General features: G+C 43.3%; 1 protein-coding gene across 3 annotated transcripts in view; it reads right to left on the bottom strand.

Moving 5' to 3' along the window:
* Window positions 1-12,927, bottom strand: part of DGKD (diacylglycerol kinase delta) — a 109,708-nt gene that overhangs the window by 65,391 nt on the left and 31,390 nt on the right. For 2 of the 3 annotated variants that reach the window (XM_058533242.1, XM_058533243.1), the window contains exon 3: window positions 11,327-11,407. In XM_058533242.1, coding sequence (XP_058389225.1) covers window positions 11,327-11,407 — 81 coding nt within the window. Of the gene's footprint in view, window positions 1-9,538; window positions 9,584-11,326; window positions 11,408-12,927 lie in introns of those variants that run through there. The other variant, XM_058533244.1, reaches the window with a different exon arrangement.

Below are 12,927 nucleotides of genomic sequence, written 5' to 3'. Positions count from 1 at the left end.
GCAGCTATAAAAGTGAGCATGATAGAGAGACTCATGATGTGGAGATTATGATGAAATAATAAAGCCAAAATATAAAAGTGTACATAGAGTGATGTGTGTATAACATACGTACAATTTAACGTTTGCCTATGAAAAAGCCTGAAGGGAACGTGAAAAAAAAACAGCTGCTGAGCTACTGTGGGATCTTCTTTTTTTCCAACTTTAAATTTCCTTTTTAATCATCACTATGATTTAGACACTTTAAGAAATAAGGTAGTAACCTGACCCGCACACTGTTGGTTTGTCGCATGAACAGTGCTCCCGGATACTATTCCTTGAACACATGTGACCTGCTGGCGGGCTCTTCCCACGCCGTCCTCTCTGCGAGGGACCCGTCCCCACGTCCACTCACACGTCCCTTCCCAGAAGAAACCTGCACCCCCGGCCGCCTGAGCTGCTTCTTTCTCATCACTCACCACGTTTTGCATCTTCTATTACAGGCACTATGGTGATTTCTGCTCACGTCTAGCAGGCTGTGAGGAGTCCCTGAGCACAGGGAACGCTTTATCCACCTCCGTCCGCCCTCAGGCACCCAGTAGAGTTTGTCACAACACACGATTGTTGAAAGAAGGAAAAACAAGTCTTTCTAAAACATGACTCTTTTCCAATTGATTTCTGAAATTAGGTTGTGAGGGTAAAGCCTTACCTGCTGTCAAATTATTCCTATATTCTCCAGGACTAAACGAGAAGTTTTCAAGCTGTCAAACCTGCTGGAAACACACACACAGAGGAAAGGAGCCAGCCCCTCCCACAGCTGCTCAGCAGAACCCAGAAACACACAGGCCAGGGCAGCTGCCGGGTCCTCCCACTCCCAGTACTCAAGGCATCTGTCAGTGGGTAACAGCAACAGAACAGGGCCAGCCCACAGAATCACCCATGACAATGAACGTCTGTTCCAACGACTCAACATCCTCTCTGAACAGAAAGGAGCAACGGAACCCACTTCCTAGCTCCCACTCGCTCGCACACACAGCCAGTGTGTCTTGCACCGTGGACAGCCAGCTGAGAAAGAGAGCCTCTCAGGTCAAGAAGGAAGAAGGTGTGACCAAGTGCACAGATTACTAAGGAGGCTGTGCTCATTCAGTGTCACATGAGTGTAGGTCCCAAACGTGGCTGCACCTCAAATCATGGAAAGCTTTGAAAAATCACACGTTTGTAAATCAGCATCGCAATCTCTGGGGATGGTACCAGGAACCTTTTTTTTTCCTTTTTTAAGTTCCAAAGGGTGCTCGGGCACAGCCAAGTTAGGGAACCACTGCCCCAAGGGAGCAGAGGGCAGCTGCACATACCCTTCTGACCAGAGCATAAAACAGGAACATTTTACAGAGGAGGGAGTTCTCGCCCTACCTTTGAGGGATGGACGGGGTCTACGAGGAGAACTTGGGGTGAGGGCCTCCACGTTGAGGGCCCCACAAAGGCCAGGGCGACCCCTGCACAGGGCGCTCATTCCCCACAAGGAACAGGCTTGGCTGGAGCAGGTGTGTGTCAGGGCGAGAGGCAAGGAGGGACCAGAGAGCCAGATCCCCTGGACTGTATTAGGTAAGAAATGAGGAGGCACTCAGTGATTTACACTGTTTTTAAAAATGGGCAGAATATGACTCTTTTTAATGGCTTTATATTTCAGATATATTCCAGTAAAACTTGTCTTTCTTCTTCAAGGTCCAACTCAATGGCAGCTGCTGCCATGACCCCAGGGGTAAGAGTCCAACATTCAGACTGCATTAGGCCCAGGGAAATCTAGAGTAATCATAATAATTTTGATTAATGAGAAGTTATCATTCAGTAAACAGAAGTATGCAACATTTAAGAAATATAAGTATACCAAACTCAAAGAAAAATTTCTAAGTACCAAATGAAATAATAAATTAATTTGGTTCACTGCTTTCAATGCACTCATTGACTAGATAACCAGTGAGTGCCTAGAACCATAATGTTAAGAGCAAACATATCACACCTACATTGTATGAACTCATGTAACCCTCACCACAGCCCCACAAACAGGTACTACTATTATCTCATTTCTCAGATGGACAAACCAAGGCTCAGAGCTGTATGTAGGATTCACATCCTAGCTCCCCAGTTCTTGCCTCTGAACACCGCTACTGTGCAAGGTCCTGTGGGGGGTATTTTCAGAGACAAAAAAAAGGAATATGACCTAGTCCTGCTGTCTAGGATCTTACACTCGACTGAGGAAATACAGATCACAGACATTCAAAGACAGAGTCCCTGCCTGATTCCTCTGGGAAACCCAAACTTTGGAAACACCACAAAGCACATAATTTCCCCCATCAATGAAACAAAGGTACTTGAACGTGCTACAGCATGAGTCCATAAACACATAAGTGTAATAACTTATAAGGCGCCATCTTTTCTGCAGGCTCCTTTTCCACCACAGCGCTGGCTCTCTGCTGAGAGCACCCTCTGTCTCTGCCCTCTGGCTGCTCAGCCAACTCTGACTGAGTGGGGGACTGAGAGCCCCACGGAGGCAGGGTGTCATGAGTACCCAGCCACCAGCCTGGGGATTCGGATGTGTGCCTTGGCAAAACCAGAGCCAGCTGCTTGTCCCAGGGCCGACATGCCACCCAACGCCAGCACCACAACCTGAGGAGTCTGAGGCGGAGGGCTCAGGCAAGGCCCCAGAGCCAGAGTGCCACGAGTGGGTGCCAGTGTGACAGCAGGTGGCCGGGGGCAACCCTGACTGGGGTGAAGGGCTCTGGGGAGTGAAACTTCCACCGAGAGCCACTGTCCTCTCCCAGACAGCGTGGGCATGAATGCCTCACAATTCCAGCGTGCTCCGGGCTCCCTACCCTCCGAGGGACACGGGCCAGGGCTCAGCCCACACCTGCCTAGAGTCACCCCTCAACCTGCTTCCCACTGTCCATCAGGGGCCCCTGTGTCCACCTCAGAGGACAAGTCTCTTTGTCCTACTCAGTTTAGAAAATCTTCACTACATTGAACTCGGCTCTGATTCTGCCTCCTTCAAAAGGGACAGGGCCTCTGACACCAGCCACCATGAAGTAAGTCTTGGAGATGACATCTCTAACAGCGCCCAGTGATATGCTCCTGGTGAAGGGAGAAGGCACGAGTGCCTTGTGCAAAGCGACCGCGGCGCCTCGTGCAGAGCCGCTTGCTGGGAAGCATCTGTCACTGACTGCCCAACACCCCACTCGTCTTCAACACTGTTACTAATTCCCGAGTCACACAAAACAAAGATCAGCGCTGGCCGTGTCTAGGCTTCCACACCTCTCACCTGGCCACAGCACAGGTGCCTGTCGGACCTCCTCACACACATTCTGGCCACCTCTTCCCTCAGATCTAGTCTCCGGCAGCAGCCAGACTCATAACAAAAACCCGCCGTTATCACTCCCAGCTTTAAAACTCTTCATGGCTTCCCAATACATAGGGCAAACAAGTCCAAACTCCCCGCCTGGAGTGGACTGGAAAGCACTTCACCTCTGACCTCTGTCCCTCTCACCACCCTCACATGCTCCGCTCCCTCTGGCAGGAACCACTTCCACCCCCGACAGTTGGCGTTGCTGGCCACCTCCCTCTCAGCCTCAGGGCTCCAGGTGTCTCTCCTGGCCACGGGAAGGCCTTCCCCGACACCTGCCACCACTGCAGCCCCGAGCTACTTCCTTCACGGCCCGCAGTGCGTCTGTGACTGCTCACACCTGCCACGCCACGGGACCGTGTGCTGCGTGAGGGAGCTCTGCTCTCTCAGTGACACCCAGGTCTGGTCCGCTGAGTGGACTCAATGAGAGGGGCAGGCTCAAATCGTCCTAGTGTTGATCAAGTCACTCCACAGCAGAGAGGTACAAGCACCTACTATGTGCTGGCACCGGGGTAAGCAGGGGACAAAACAGACAAAAATCCTCACATATCCGTGCAGCACATATGCAGCATTACAACAAACTAAATAAAGCCGAACGGACTGGGAGCAGCGACTCTCAGGGAGGGACGGGCAGACGGGGGCGGTGGCCTGGGAACAGAGCCGGGCAGTGCCCCACTGAGTTTATTTCTTTCTGCTACATTTTGAAACTTCAAATAACATTAAAGGAGGTGATGACATTTCATCAAATCTTTATTAAAATAGGATAGAGGTTAAAAATGATGGAAACACTGACATGGAGAAATAAGTAAATAAAAGCACTAAACCCTAACGCCCCTATAATTCCTGGCACACTCTACAGCCCTAGGCTGCTACAGGAAGATTATAAAAGAAGCCGTGTAGGACTTGAAGTCAACAACTGAAATCACTAAAGAAAGCTCAAAGATGAACAGAGCAAGGAGGGGACTATCCAGTCAATGAAAACATCTGGAAACCTAAGAGAAAACGGAGGTGCTCAAAGGAAATCCTTTCCCAAGGCAGGGAAATACCTATGCTAAAAAGAAAACATTTCAAAAATATTCTATCAAACAAGAATTAGCCTAGGATAAAAACAAACTAGAAAGAACATGAAAGCTATGGTAGAATGAGGGTAAAAATCACAAGCAAATGCAATAAGAAACAAAACTAAAACTTTAGTAAATAGAATTAGAGAAAACCAACAAATTAAAATAATGCAGAAGAGCCGGACAGATATGGAAGATAAAGAACCCTACCCCCACAACCCCACAGCCCCTGGCCCCTGCCGGACTCGGGAACACATTTAACCAGCCTGCTGCTTTAGCAGAACCCCTGACACCTTCACCCACCTCACGTCGACTGCCCCCTTCCACCCCACTCTACTCCGAACCAGAAGCCACCCTCTCTCAGTGAGGGCAGTGGTTTCCTACCACTTTCTATACGCCCTCCCCCTTTCTCCCTCAGTTCACCCCCACATTGCAGCCAGAGTAAAAAGTTTCGTTTCAATACTGCAAACCTGGTTATTTCCCCACAACGAACTAGTCAATGGCATTACAAGTTGAAGGACTAGTCCCAAGCCCTTCCCATTGCCTCCTACGGTCTCTCTCTCCCTCTGGCCTCAGCGGGCCACACGGTCCTTCTTTCCCTTCTTCACACAGTCTAGACTGCGCCCCCCCCACCTCATCACAAGGCCTTTGCACACGCTGGCCCCTCGACCTGCCCCACTCCAAGTGCCTACAGGCACAAGACACAAAGGCACAAACTCACAAGCACACTCTCTTCAGGAGATTTACCAGTTCCCACTCTTCGCGTCTCAGTTAAAACATCACTTCCTCAGGGGCAGTCTTCCCAAGCCCTCCCCAAGACCGGTGAGGGGTCCTCCTTAGGATATGCCCCATGCAGCCTTCTTTCCCTGTTGCCTGTCTCAGCCTCTCGTTACACCCCTCTCTGGGTGCTTCACTGAGCCCCCACTAGAAAGCAAGTTGAGGAAGAAGAGCCTCCCCACTTCTGCTCACCATTGAACGTCGCCACTGAGCATGGTGCTCGCCCCGGGCAGGCCCTCAACAGACACATGCTCGATCAGCGAATGAACACACAAGCAGAGTTCCCAAAGAACAAGACAAAGCACATGAACCAGAATCATAGAGGGAAAAAAAAAAACACTTTTAAAGGTGGAAAACCAAAACCAGAACCTGGAAGACAGCAGGTTCACTATACACCAGAAAAATATAAAATGTGAGACAGAGAAAAGAAGTAATAATCTCACTCAATAACTAATAGGACAAGCAGAAAAACAAATCAGAAGCTTATAAAAGATTTGAGAAAAATGACTGAACTTTTGTCCTAATAAACCGCTTACAGGAATTACTGAATCTAAGTTCTGTTCAAATACATGTGGAACATTTATGAAAAGTGACCATTACTGGGTCATAAAGAAAGTCTCAACAACTTTAAAGGATTGAAATCATACAGAATATGTTCTCTGATCACAGTAGAAGTTAGAAATCAATAACAATACAACCAAACAATTCCCCAAATGCCATGAAATTAGGAAACACAAAGGAATATGAGTCCATTTACATCAAATATCTAAAACAGCGAAAACGAATCCACAGTATTAGAGGTGAGGATAGTAGTTACATAGGGAGAGGGGAGGGTAATGACTGGGAGGGATCACGAGAGGAGCTTCTCGGGGCCTGGATACGTTCTGTCACTTGATCTGGGTTAGTGGTTACACATCAAGCTCTGCACTTACATTTGTGCACTTTTTGGTTTGGAAGTCATATTTCAATTTTAAAAAATTTATTTAAAACACACAAAGTTTCAGTAAAGCAGAAATGCTACTCTGACAAACTCCTTTGAAGAGTTATGGTAGTAAAAATACAGCTTCAGCACGAATCTGTAAATTTTGTGATCACAAGGCTGAAAATAAATTAAAAATATGTTAGATAATGGGAAGAAAAGAAATATAAAGGAGAAACGGGAAGCATTTTTACCTGATAACTTTTGCCCACTCTTAGTGTGCAAATCTAATCTAGCTAAATCTAACCTAAATCTAGCTGGAAAAAAAAAAACCAAAAAGATCACTGAAACTATTATAGCCATGAGGGCAAATTTAGATAGACAGAGAAGGGGGGGAGGGGTTTGAACTCTAAAAATAAAGAGCTGACTATCGGAAAGCACATGAAAAATCAATTCATAAAGAGAGAAATACAAATGGCCAACGAACTGTGAGAAATGTTCCACCTCACTTTGATAATCAAAGAAACAAATTAAAACAAATTACCATTTTTACACTATCAAAGTGGCAAAGATATTCTAATCTTTTAACACATGGTGTTTGTAAAAGGATAGAAAAAAGCACTTCATGAAGTCCCTTTCATATAAGTTCTAAGAGCAATTTGGCAATAATACACCAAAAGCCTTTTAGCTTTCATAGATTAATATTAACATGTTTAATCGTCAAAAACATACAATTTCATATTATCGCAGAGACTAGCACATGAAGCTGGCAAATCGCCTTTTTCTCTTCGTGCTGCCGTGTTTTTGGCCTTGTAAGGGGGTGACCCCACTTGCAGGTAAGAACGCAGAGGACACTGCTCTACTCCCCATCTTCTGAAAGCTCCCACTGCCGCTGCCCCACCTACCAAGCATCTAAAGGCCGTCTACGTGTTTAGCTTCACCCCAGCTCCACTGTGTTCATAAAGAACAGGAAGACAAGCAGACATAAGTGTCTTTTGTTACATAAGTGTCCTTTGTCCCATTTCATCCACCAAGCCTGTCTAGAGTCTCTCCTCTCTCCCAATATTTCCTCCCTTTCCCTCGGAAGTCCCTTGTTCCTCGGGTCTTTAGGTCCTTATGGTACACTTCTTTGGCGATGTTAGGGAGGAGTAAAAAGGGAGTCTTTTCTAATGTGGAGTGCATTTACTCATGCTGCTCCAGCCACAAAAGGCTCCCATCCGTTGGTTGATTCATGATAATAGCAGCTTTCACTGACTGGTTGTTTGTATCAGGCATGCAATTTTAGTAGAAGTTGTGGAATTTGGAAATGACCACTGGAATAGCTGGAAAACCAAATGAGATATTCCAGAACATTTGCTTCTGGTCAAATACATTCATTCAATCTGCACTCACTCCCTGAGCATGTGCCCCAGGCACTGGCAAAGTCCAAGGCCGGGCTCTGCGTTCCAGGAGGGCAGACGATTGAAGAGAGACCTGCACAGATTCCTACAGTTCGCTGTGCAGTAAGTGACAGGTTCAGCGTTCAGATAGCAAATGCTGCAGGGGTTAGAAATCGGAAAGATCAGACAGTGTGAATGCTAAGCAAAGAAGATATTTGTATTAACTATAGCCCCAGTGCCTAGAACTTACTGACTCTTAACAGAAGCACATCTGGGGGCACTGCACCGGCCACCTGGCTCCAAACACTCCCGTTTATTCCATATTACGACGCCATCATGACTGCTCAGGGATGAGCCCCCTCATCTTGGAATGTTTCCAGGAAACTTCAGTATTAATCTTTCTCTTGCCCTTTCAGCACATCCTTAGATGAAAAGGCAGTTTTAAGAGCACTAACAAAATCCAAAATAAACGTGAAAGATCGGTGCCTCTGCCCTGAGTGCTGCGAATCAATCATCCGTGACTCCCGATAGGAATGGGGTTCCAGAGTTCCCCAACACAGGACACGCTCAACACCTGGGAGTCCACTATCTGGCACTCTGAACACGTCTTCCCACACAGACAGCACATGAATCAGGGCTCACTCTCAGACCACACTCCACAGTAACTCACGCAGCACCAAAAGCACAGGGCCACACTATTTTTTCCATAGTATTTTTTATTGCGATATAATTCCCATACAGTTCACTCTTTTAAAGTATACAATTCAGTGGTTTTTAGCATATTCACAAGGTTGTGCAACTATCACCGCTGTCTAATTTTAGAACATTTTGTCACCTCCAAAAAATCCGGTACCCATTAGCACTCCTCCCTCCCCCACAGTCCCTCATAACCACTAATCTACTTGCTGTCTCTATAGATTTGCCTATTGTGGCATTTCATACAAACAGAACCATAAAATATGTGGCCTTTTGTCTCTGGCTTCTTTCACTCAGCATGTTTTCAAGGCTCATCCAAGTTATAACATGTATCAATACCACATTTATTTTTCAAAAACCTTTTACAAGTTCATACTTTCTACCTCAAATGGAATTCCATTTCTAAGAATTTATACTATGGAAATAATCTGAAACATACAAAAGGATCTGTGTACAAGTGCACATCACAATATTATTTATGATAGGAAAAAATGGAATGTTCAATATAGGGACTGGTTAAATAAACTTATACATTTAACTGATGGAATACTGTGCAACATTAATAAACAAGATTTTGAAGGATATTATAAGATAAGAGAAAAAGCTCATTGTTAAGTGAAGAAAAAAGATTAAAAATTGTATTTTATGAAACATATTTGGTGGGAATGACATAAACCAAAATATATTACTAGGTTTCTTTGGGTAATAAGAATATGGATGATTTTAAATTTCCTATTTCTATTTATGTCTTTCAAAATTTTCTTCAATAACTTGAGTGATCAGAAAAGCTATTTGTCTTTAACAATATTTTTCTACTCCTCAGGAGAAAAAACAACTTTTGGAATGTGAACAGAAAGGCACTCAAAGTTAAATGCAGAGTCCCTCGTGTTTTTTATATATATACATATGTGTAAATTTCATATATATATATACACACACATATATATATATGAAAATAAGAATAAGCCAATCAATAAGTTGTTTTAAAAAGTTGTGAAAAGCAGAAAAACGCCAATAAACATAAATCCAGAAATTGAATTAGATAACAGAAAAACAGAATTGATCAATAATACAAGAACTCATTCTCTTAAAAAACAAAAAATGATAAGATTTTAAGAAATCTGACAAGAAAGACAAGGGCTAAAAAAATAAAATTAGAAATGCAACAGGGAATTGAACCAGAGACAAAAATGTTTAAAGTGCAAATAACACCTGTTACTAAATTTGAAGGTGTGGAATCAGTGGGAAGGTAAATTACAAAAATGGACTCAAGAAGTAAAAAAGCTTGAATGATCTAAAAGCAAAAATAAACTTTTAGGTTTATCCATAGCCTTACCTCACTGAAAAGTCTTCATGACAGATAAAGTAAGTTCTCTCAAACCTTCAAGAAACAATCAATTGTAAGCTATAAAATTTTCCAGAACACATAAAATCATGGAAAGTTACTAAATGAATTTTATAGGGCTAGTTTAACTCTGAAATCAAAGCACAACAAAGGCTACCTTCTACCCCAAAGAAAAGCACACGCATGGATGGGAAAATACTAAATCCAAAATTATGTTGTAAAATTCAACATTACCAAGAACAATTTTATTATTAGGAAATATATAAATACCTAAAACCAAATTGATCATCTAAATTAATGCTCAAACACTCCAATGAAATCCAACACCTATTCCTATTAAAAACTCTAAAAGCCACAAATCAAAGAATCATTCATTTACATAGTTTAGTTTAGCCAGTAAGTAAACACTAAAATTAATGGAGAAAAAGTTAAAATATTCCAAGTAAAATGAAGAATAAAACGAGAGAGACTATCAGCAAAGTCTGACTAATTCGATAGGCCATGAAGCAAAACCAAGAGCAGTTAGTTACATCAAAACAAAATAAGCAGAAGTTTAAATGGAGGAAGGAAAATTCCATTTGTATCAGCAACATCAACAATCAATCCATAAATCAATACATAAGATAAAACACAACCTGAAAGTATCTGAAACTAACACTAACCCAAAATGTCAGATCCTAAACCTGAAAAAACTACCCACCTTGACTGAGTTAAAAGAGAATTGAAAAAAATCAGGGAGCATACTTTATTTCTAGATGGGATAGCTTAATAGCACATATAAAAAAAAAATTTTTTTTTAATATTCCATTCCTGCTATTAGAGTCACACCTTATACAGGTAGGTTCTCAAGTCAACCCCTGAAGCCCAAATTGTAGGCATACAAGAAATGCTATCTAGCCATTAAAAAATATGACGAATGTTTAGACATGGGAATCGATATGGGAAAATGTCCACCATAAATTGTCAAGAGAAAAAAAAAAAACAGGTGAAAAACAAAAGGACAATATGATCTCAAGGTGTACAAGGGTGAAGACACAGATATTTAGAAATAAGGATAAACACTCTGGAGTGAGCAGATGGCTTCCTCTGGGTGCTGAGGTCACATGATTTTATGCATTTAAAACTTCTACAGAAAGTACAACAGAACTTTCATAAATTTGGGGAGGAACAGTTTAAAAGTAAAAAAGAAAAGAAACACACCAAAATATCAACATTCTGTGTTTCGAGGTGGCTGAATTATGGTTGTTTTTTTAATTGCTTCAACATACTTTTCCATATTTTTCAAATTTTCTACAATAATCATGAAAAACAAACCTCTGTGCAAAATTGTTAGAGAAATGTAAACTATGACACATTAGAAAAATCCATTTGGACCCTCCTGTTCTTTTGAGCTTACATGTGGTAAATTCTGTTATTCTCCAACCACAGCACTATTTTCAGCATTAAATTCAAAATTTACCAGGAATCATTCCAATCAGAGAAAAAAGAATGAAAAAATCTAAACTGCTCACAGATATTCAAATTAAAAAGGAAAGCCGTGGGGCCGGCCCCATGGCCCAATGGTTACATTTGGCATGCTCCACTTCAGCAACCCAGGTTCAGTTCCAGGCACAGACCTACGCCACTCGTGAGCAGCCACGTTGTGGAGGCAACCCACATACAAAACAGAGTCAGACGGGCACAGATGTTAGCTCAGGGCAAATCTTCCTCAAGAAAAAAAAAAAAAAAAGGAAAGCCGAATATGGTAAGGAACCAAAAAAGGTGTGTATCCAGTCTTACCGTAAAACTGTTGTTGACGTTTTTGGTGCTGGACTCGGCCACGCTGGCATCAGTCAGATCCACCTCATCAAATATGATCGACTGGAGAGAGACACAGGGACGGCAGTCAGTGCGGGACAAGGCATCCCCAAGGCGATGTGTTCCTAAGCCCTGGCCCAGTGCTGCCCACACGCTCCCTCAACCCCAGTCAAGCACCCACAGACACCCACGTGCCTTGAAATGGGAGCCCTGGATGACCAAATGATCACCGAGTGAGCCCACCCTCTCTGCCTCTAATAGAGAGCACTGAGTTCACAGGTACAGCTCTGTGGTTGTTTTAATCCAGGAGTTCATTAGCAACTGCATCAGTGGAGCAAAATAAGAAAACAAAAAACAACGCTGCAATTTCTGTATTTATTTTTTATAATACCAGCATGTCACTTTTAAATGTGAAACATGTCTCACACGGAGTCCACCTGAGAGAGCAGGGGTCCGGACTGAGGATCCTCTATCCTTCCGGCTTCAGTTTCTCCAGCTAGCACATTTAGGGGGAAAGGTCCTGGCTAAAATAAATGATTCTAGGGGAAGAGAGACCATCCCAATAGAAGGGATCCAGCCATGAAAGAAAACAACGAAGCAGAGCAGAAGAAATCTAGAATGGAGAGACAGACAGTCAGGCTCCAGGGAAGGACTGGGAATTAGGCCCGAGGCCAACCCCCTTTTCCTCTCCTCTTTCCCCCAAATGCCCCCATCACAGCCCCCACCTCCTATTTACCTTACTGTCCCCTCTAAGAGGATGCTATCAGAAACCCCTGGAGGAAATACTAATAACTTAGAAAAGAGACTCAGCCTTTTAAGTAACCTCCCCTCCACCCCCAACACACATACACACAGAACTAAAATAACTATAAGGGTTTTTTTTTAAAAATAAGGGATGTGGTCAGAACCCTTTCTAAATAAGTTGCTCTGTTCAATTTCAAATTTTAATGCACTAACTCTCTAAGGATACATCTCAAAATTTAAATGATTCAGATCCCAGACTGTTTTTTTTTTTTTTTTTTGGTGAGCAAGATCAGCCCTGAGCTAACATCTGTTGCCAATCCTCCTCTTTCTGCTGAGGAAGATTGGCCCTGGGCTAACATTCATGCCCATCTTCCTCTACTTTATATGTGGGACGCCTGCCACAGCATGGCTTGATAAGCCGTGTGTAGGTCCATGCCCAGGATCCGAACCTGCAAACCTCAGGCCACCAAAGCAGAGCATGTGAACTTAACTGCTACACCACTGGCCTGGCCCCTCCAGATTTTTTTAATACCAAAATATCAGTATTGACATCAACAATGATATAAAAATACTGGCATTCGCAATACCAAAAACTAGGTTTGCAAACACACTGGTGTTTGAAATGCATAACACCACATTCGTTCAAACCTGGAAGTAATTTAGCGACTTTCACTGGCTCCTCCTCTCTCATTAGCATCTGCCTGGCAATTCTAGCTTTAAACCTTAAGTACAAGATGGCACACAGAAAGAAGGATCATGGCTAGAAAGCTTGAAGGTAAAGAATTTCACGTTTCTGTTCACACACCAAGAAGCCCAATACACTTCAAAATACTTCCAGA

The sequence above is a fragment of the Diceros bicornis genome, chromosome 37, assembly GCF_020826845.1.
Source record: "Diceros bicornis minor isolate mBicDic1 chromosome 37, mDicBic1.mat.cur, whole genome shotgun sequence".
Lineage (NCBI taxonomy): Eukaryota > Metazoa > Chordata > Mammalia > Perissodactyla > Rhinocerotidae > Diceros > Diceros bicornis.
Note: the sequence above shows the minus strand (reverse complement) of the source record. Positions and strands in the feature narration are given on the sequence as shown.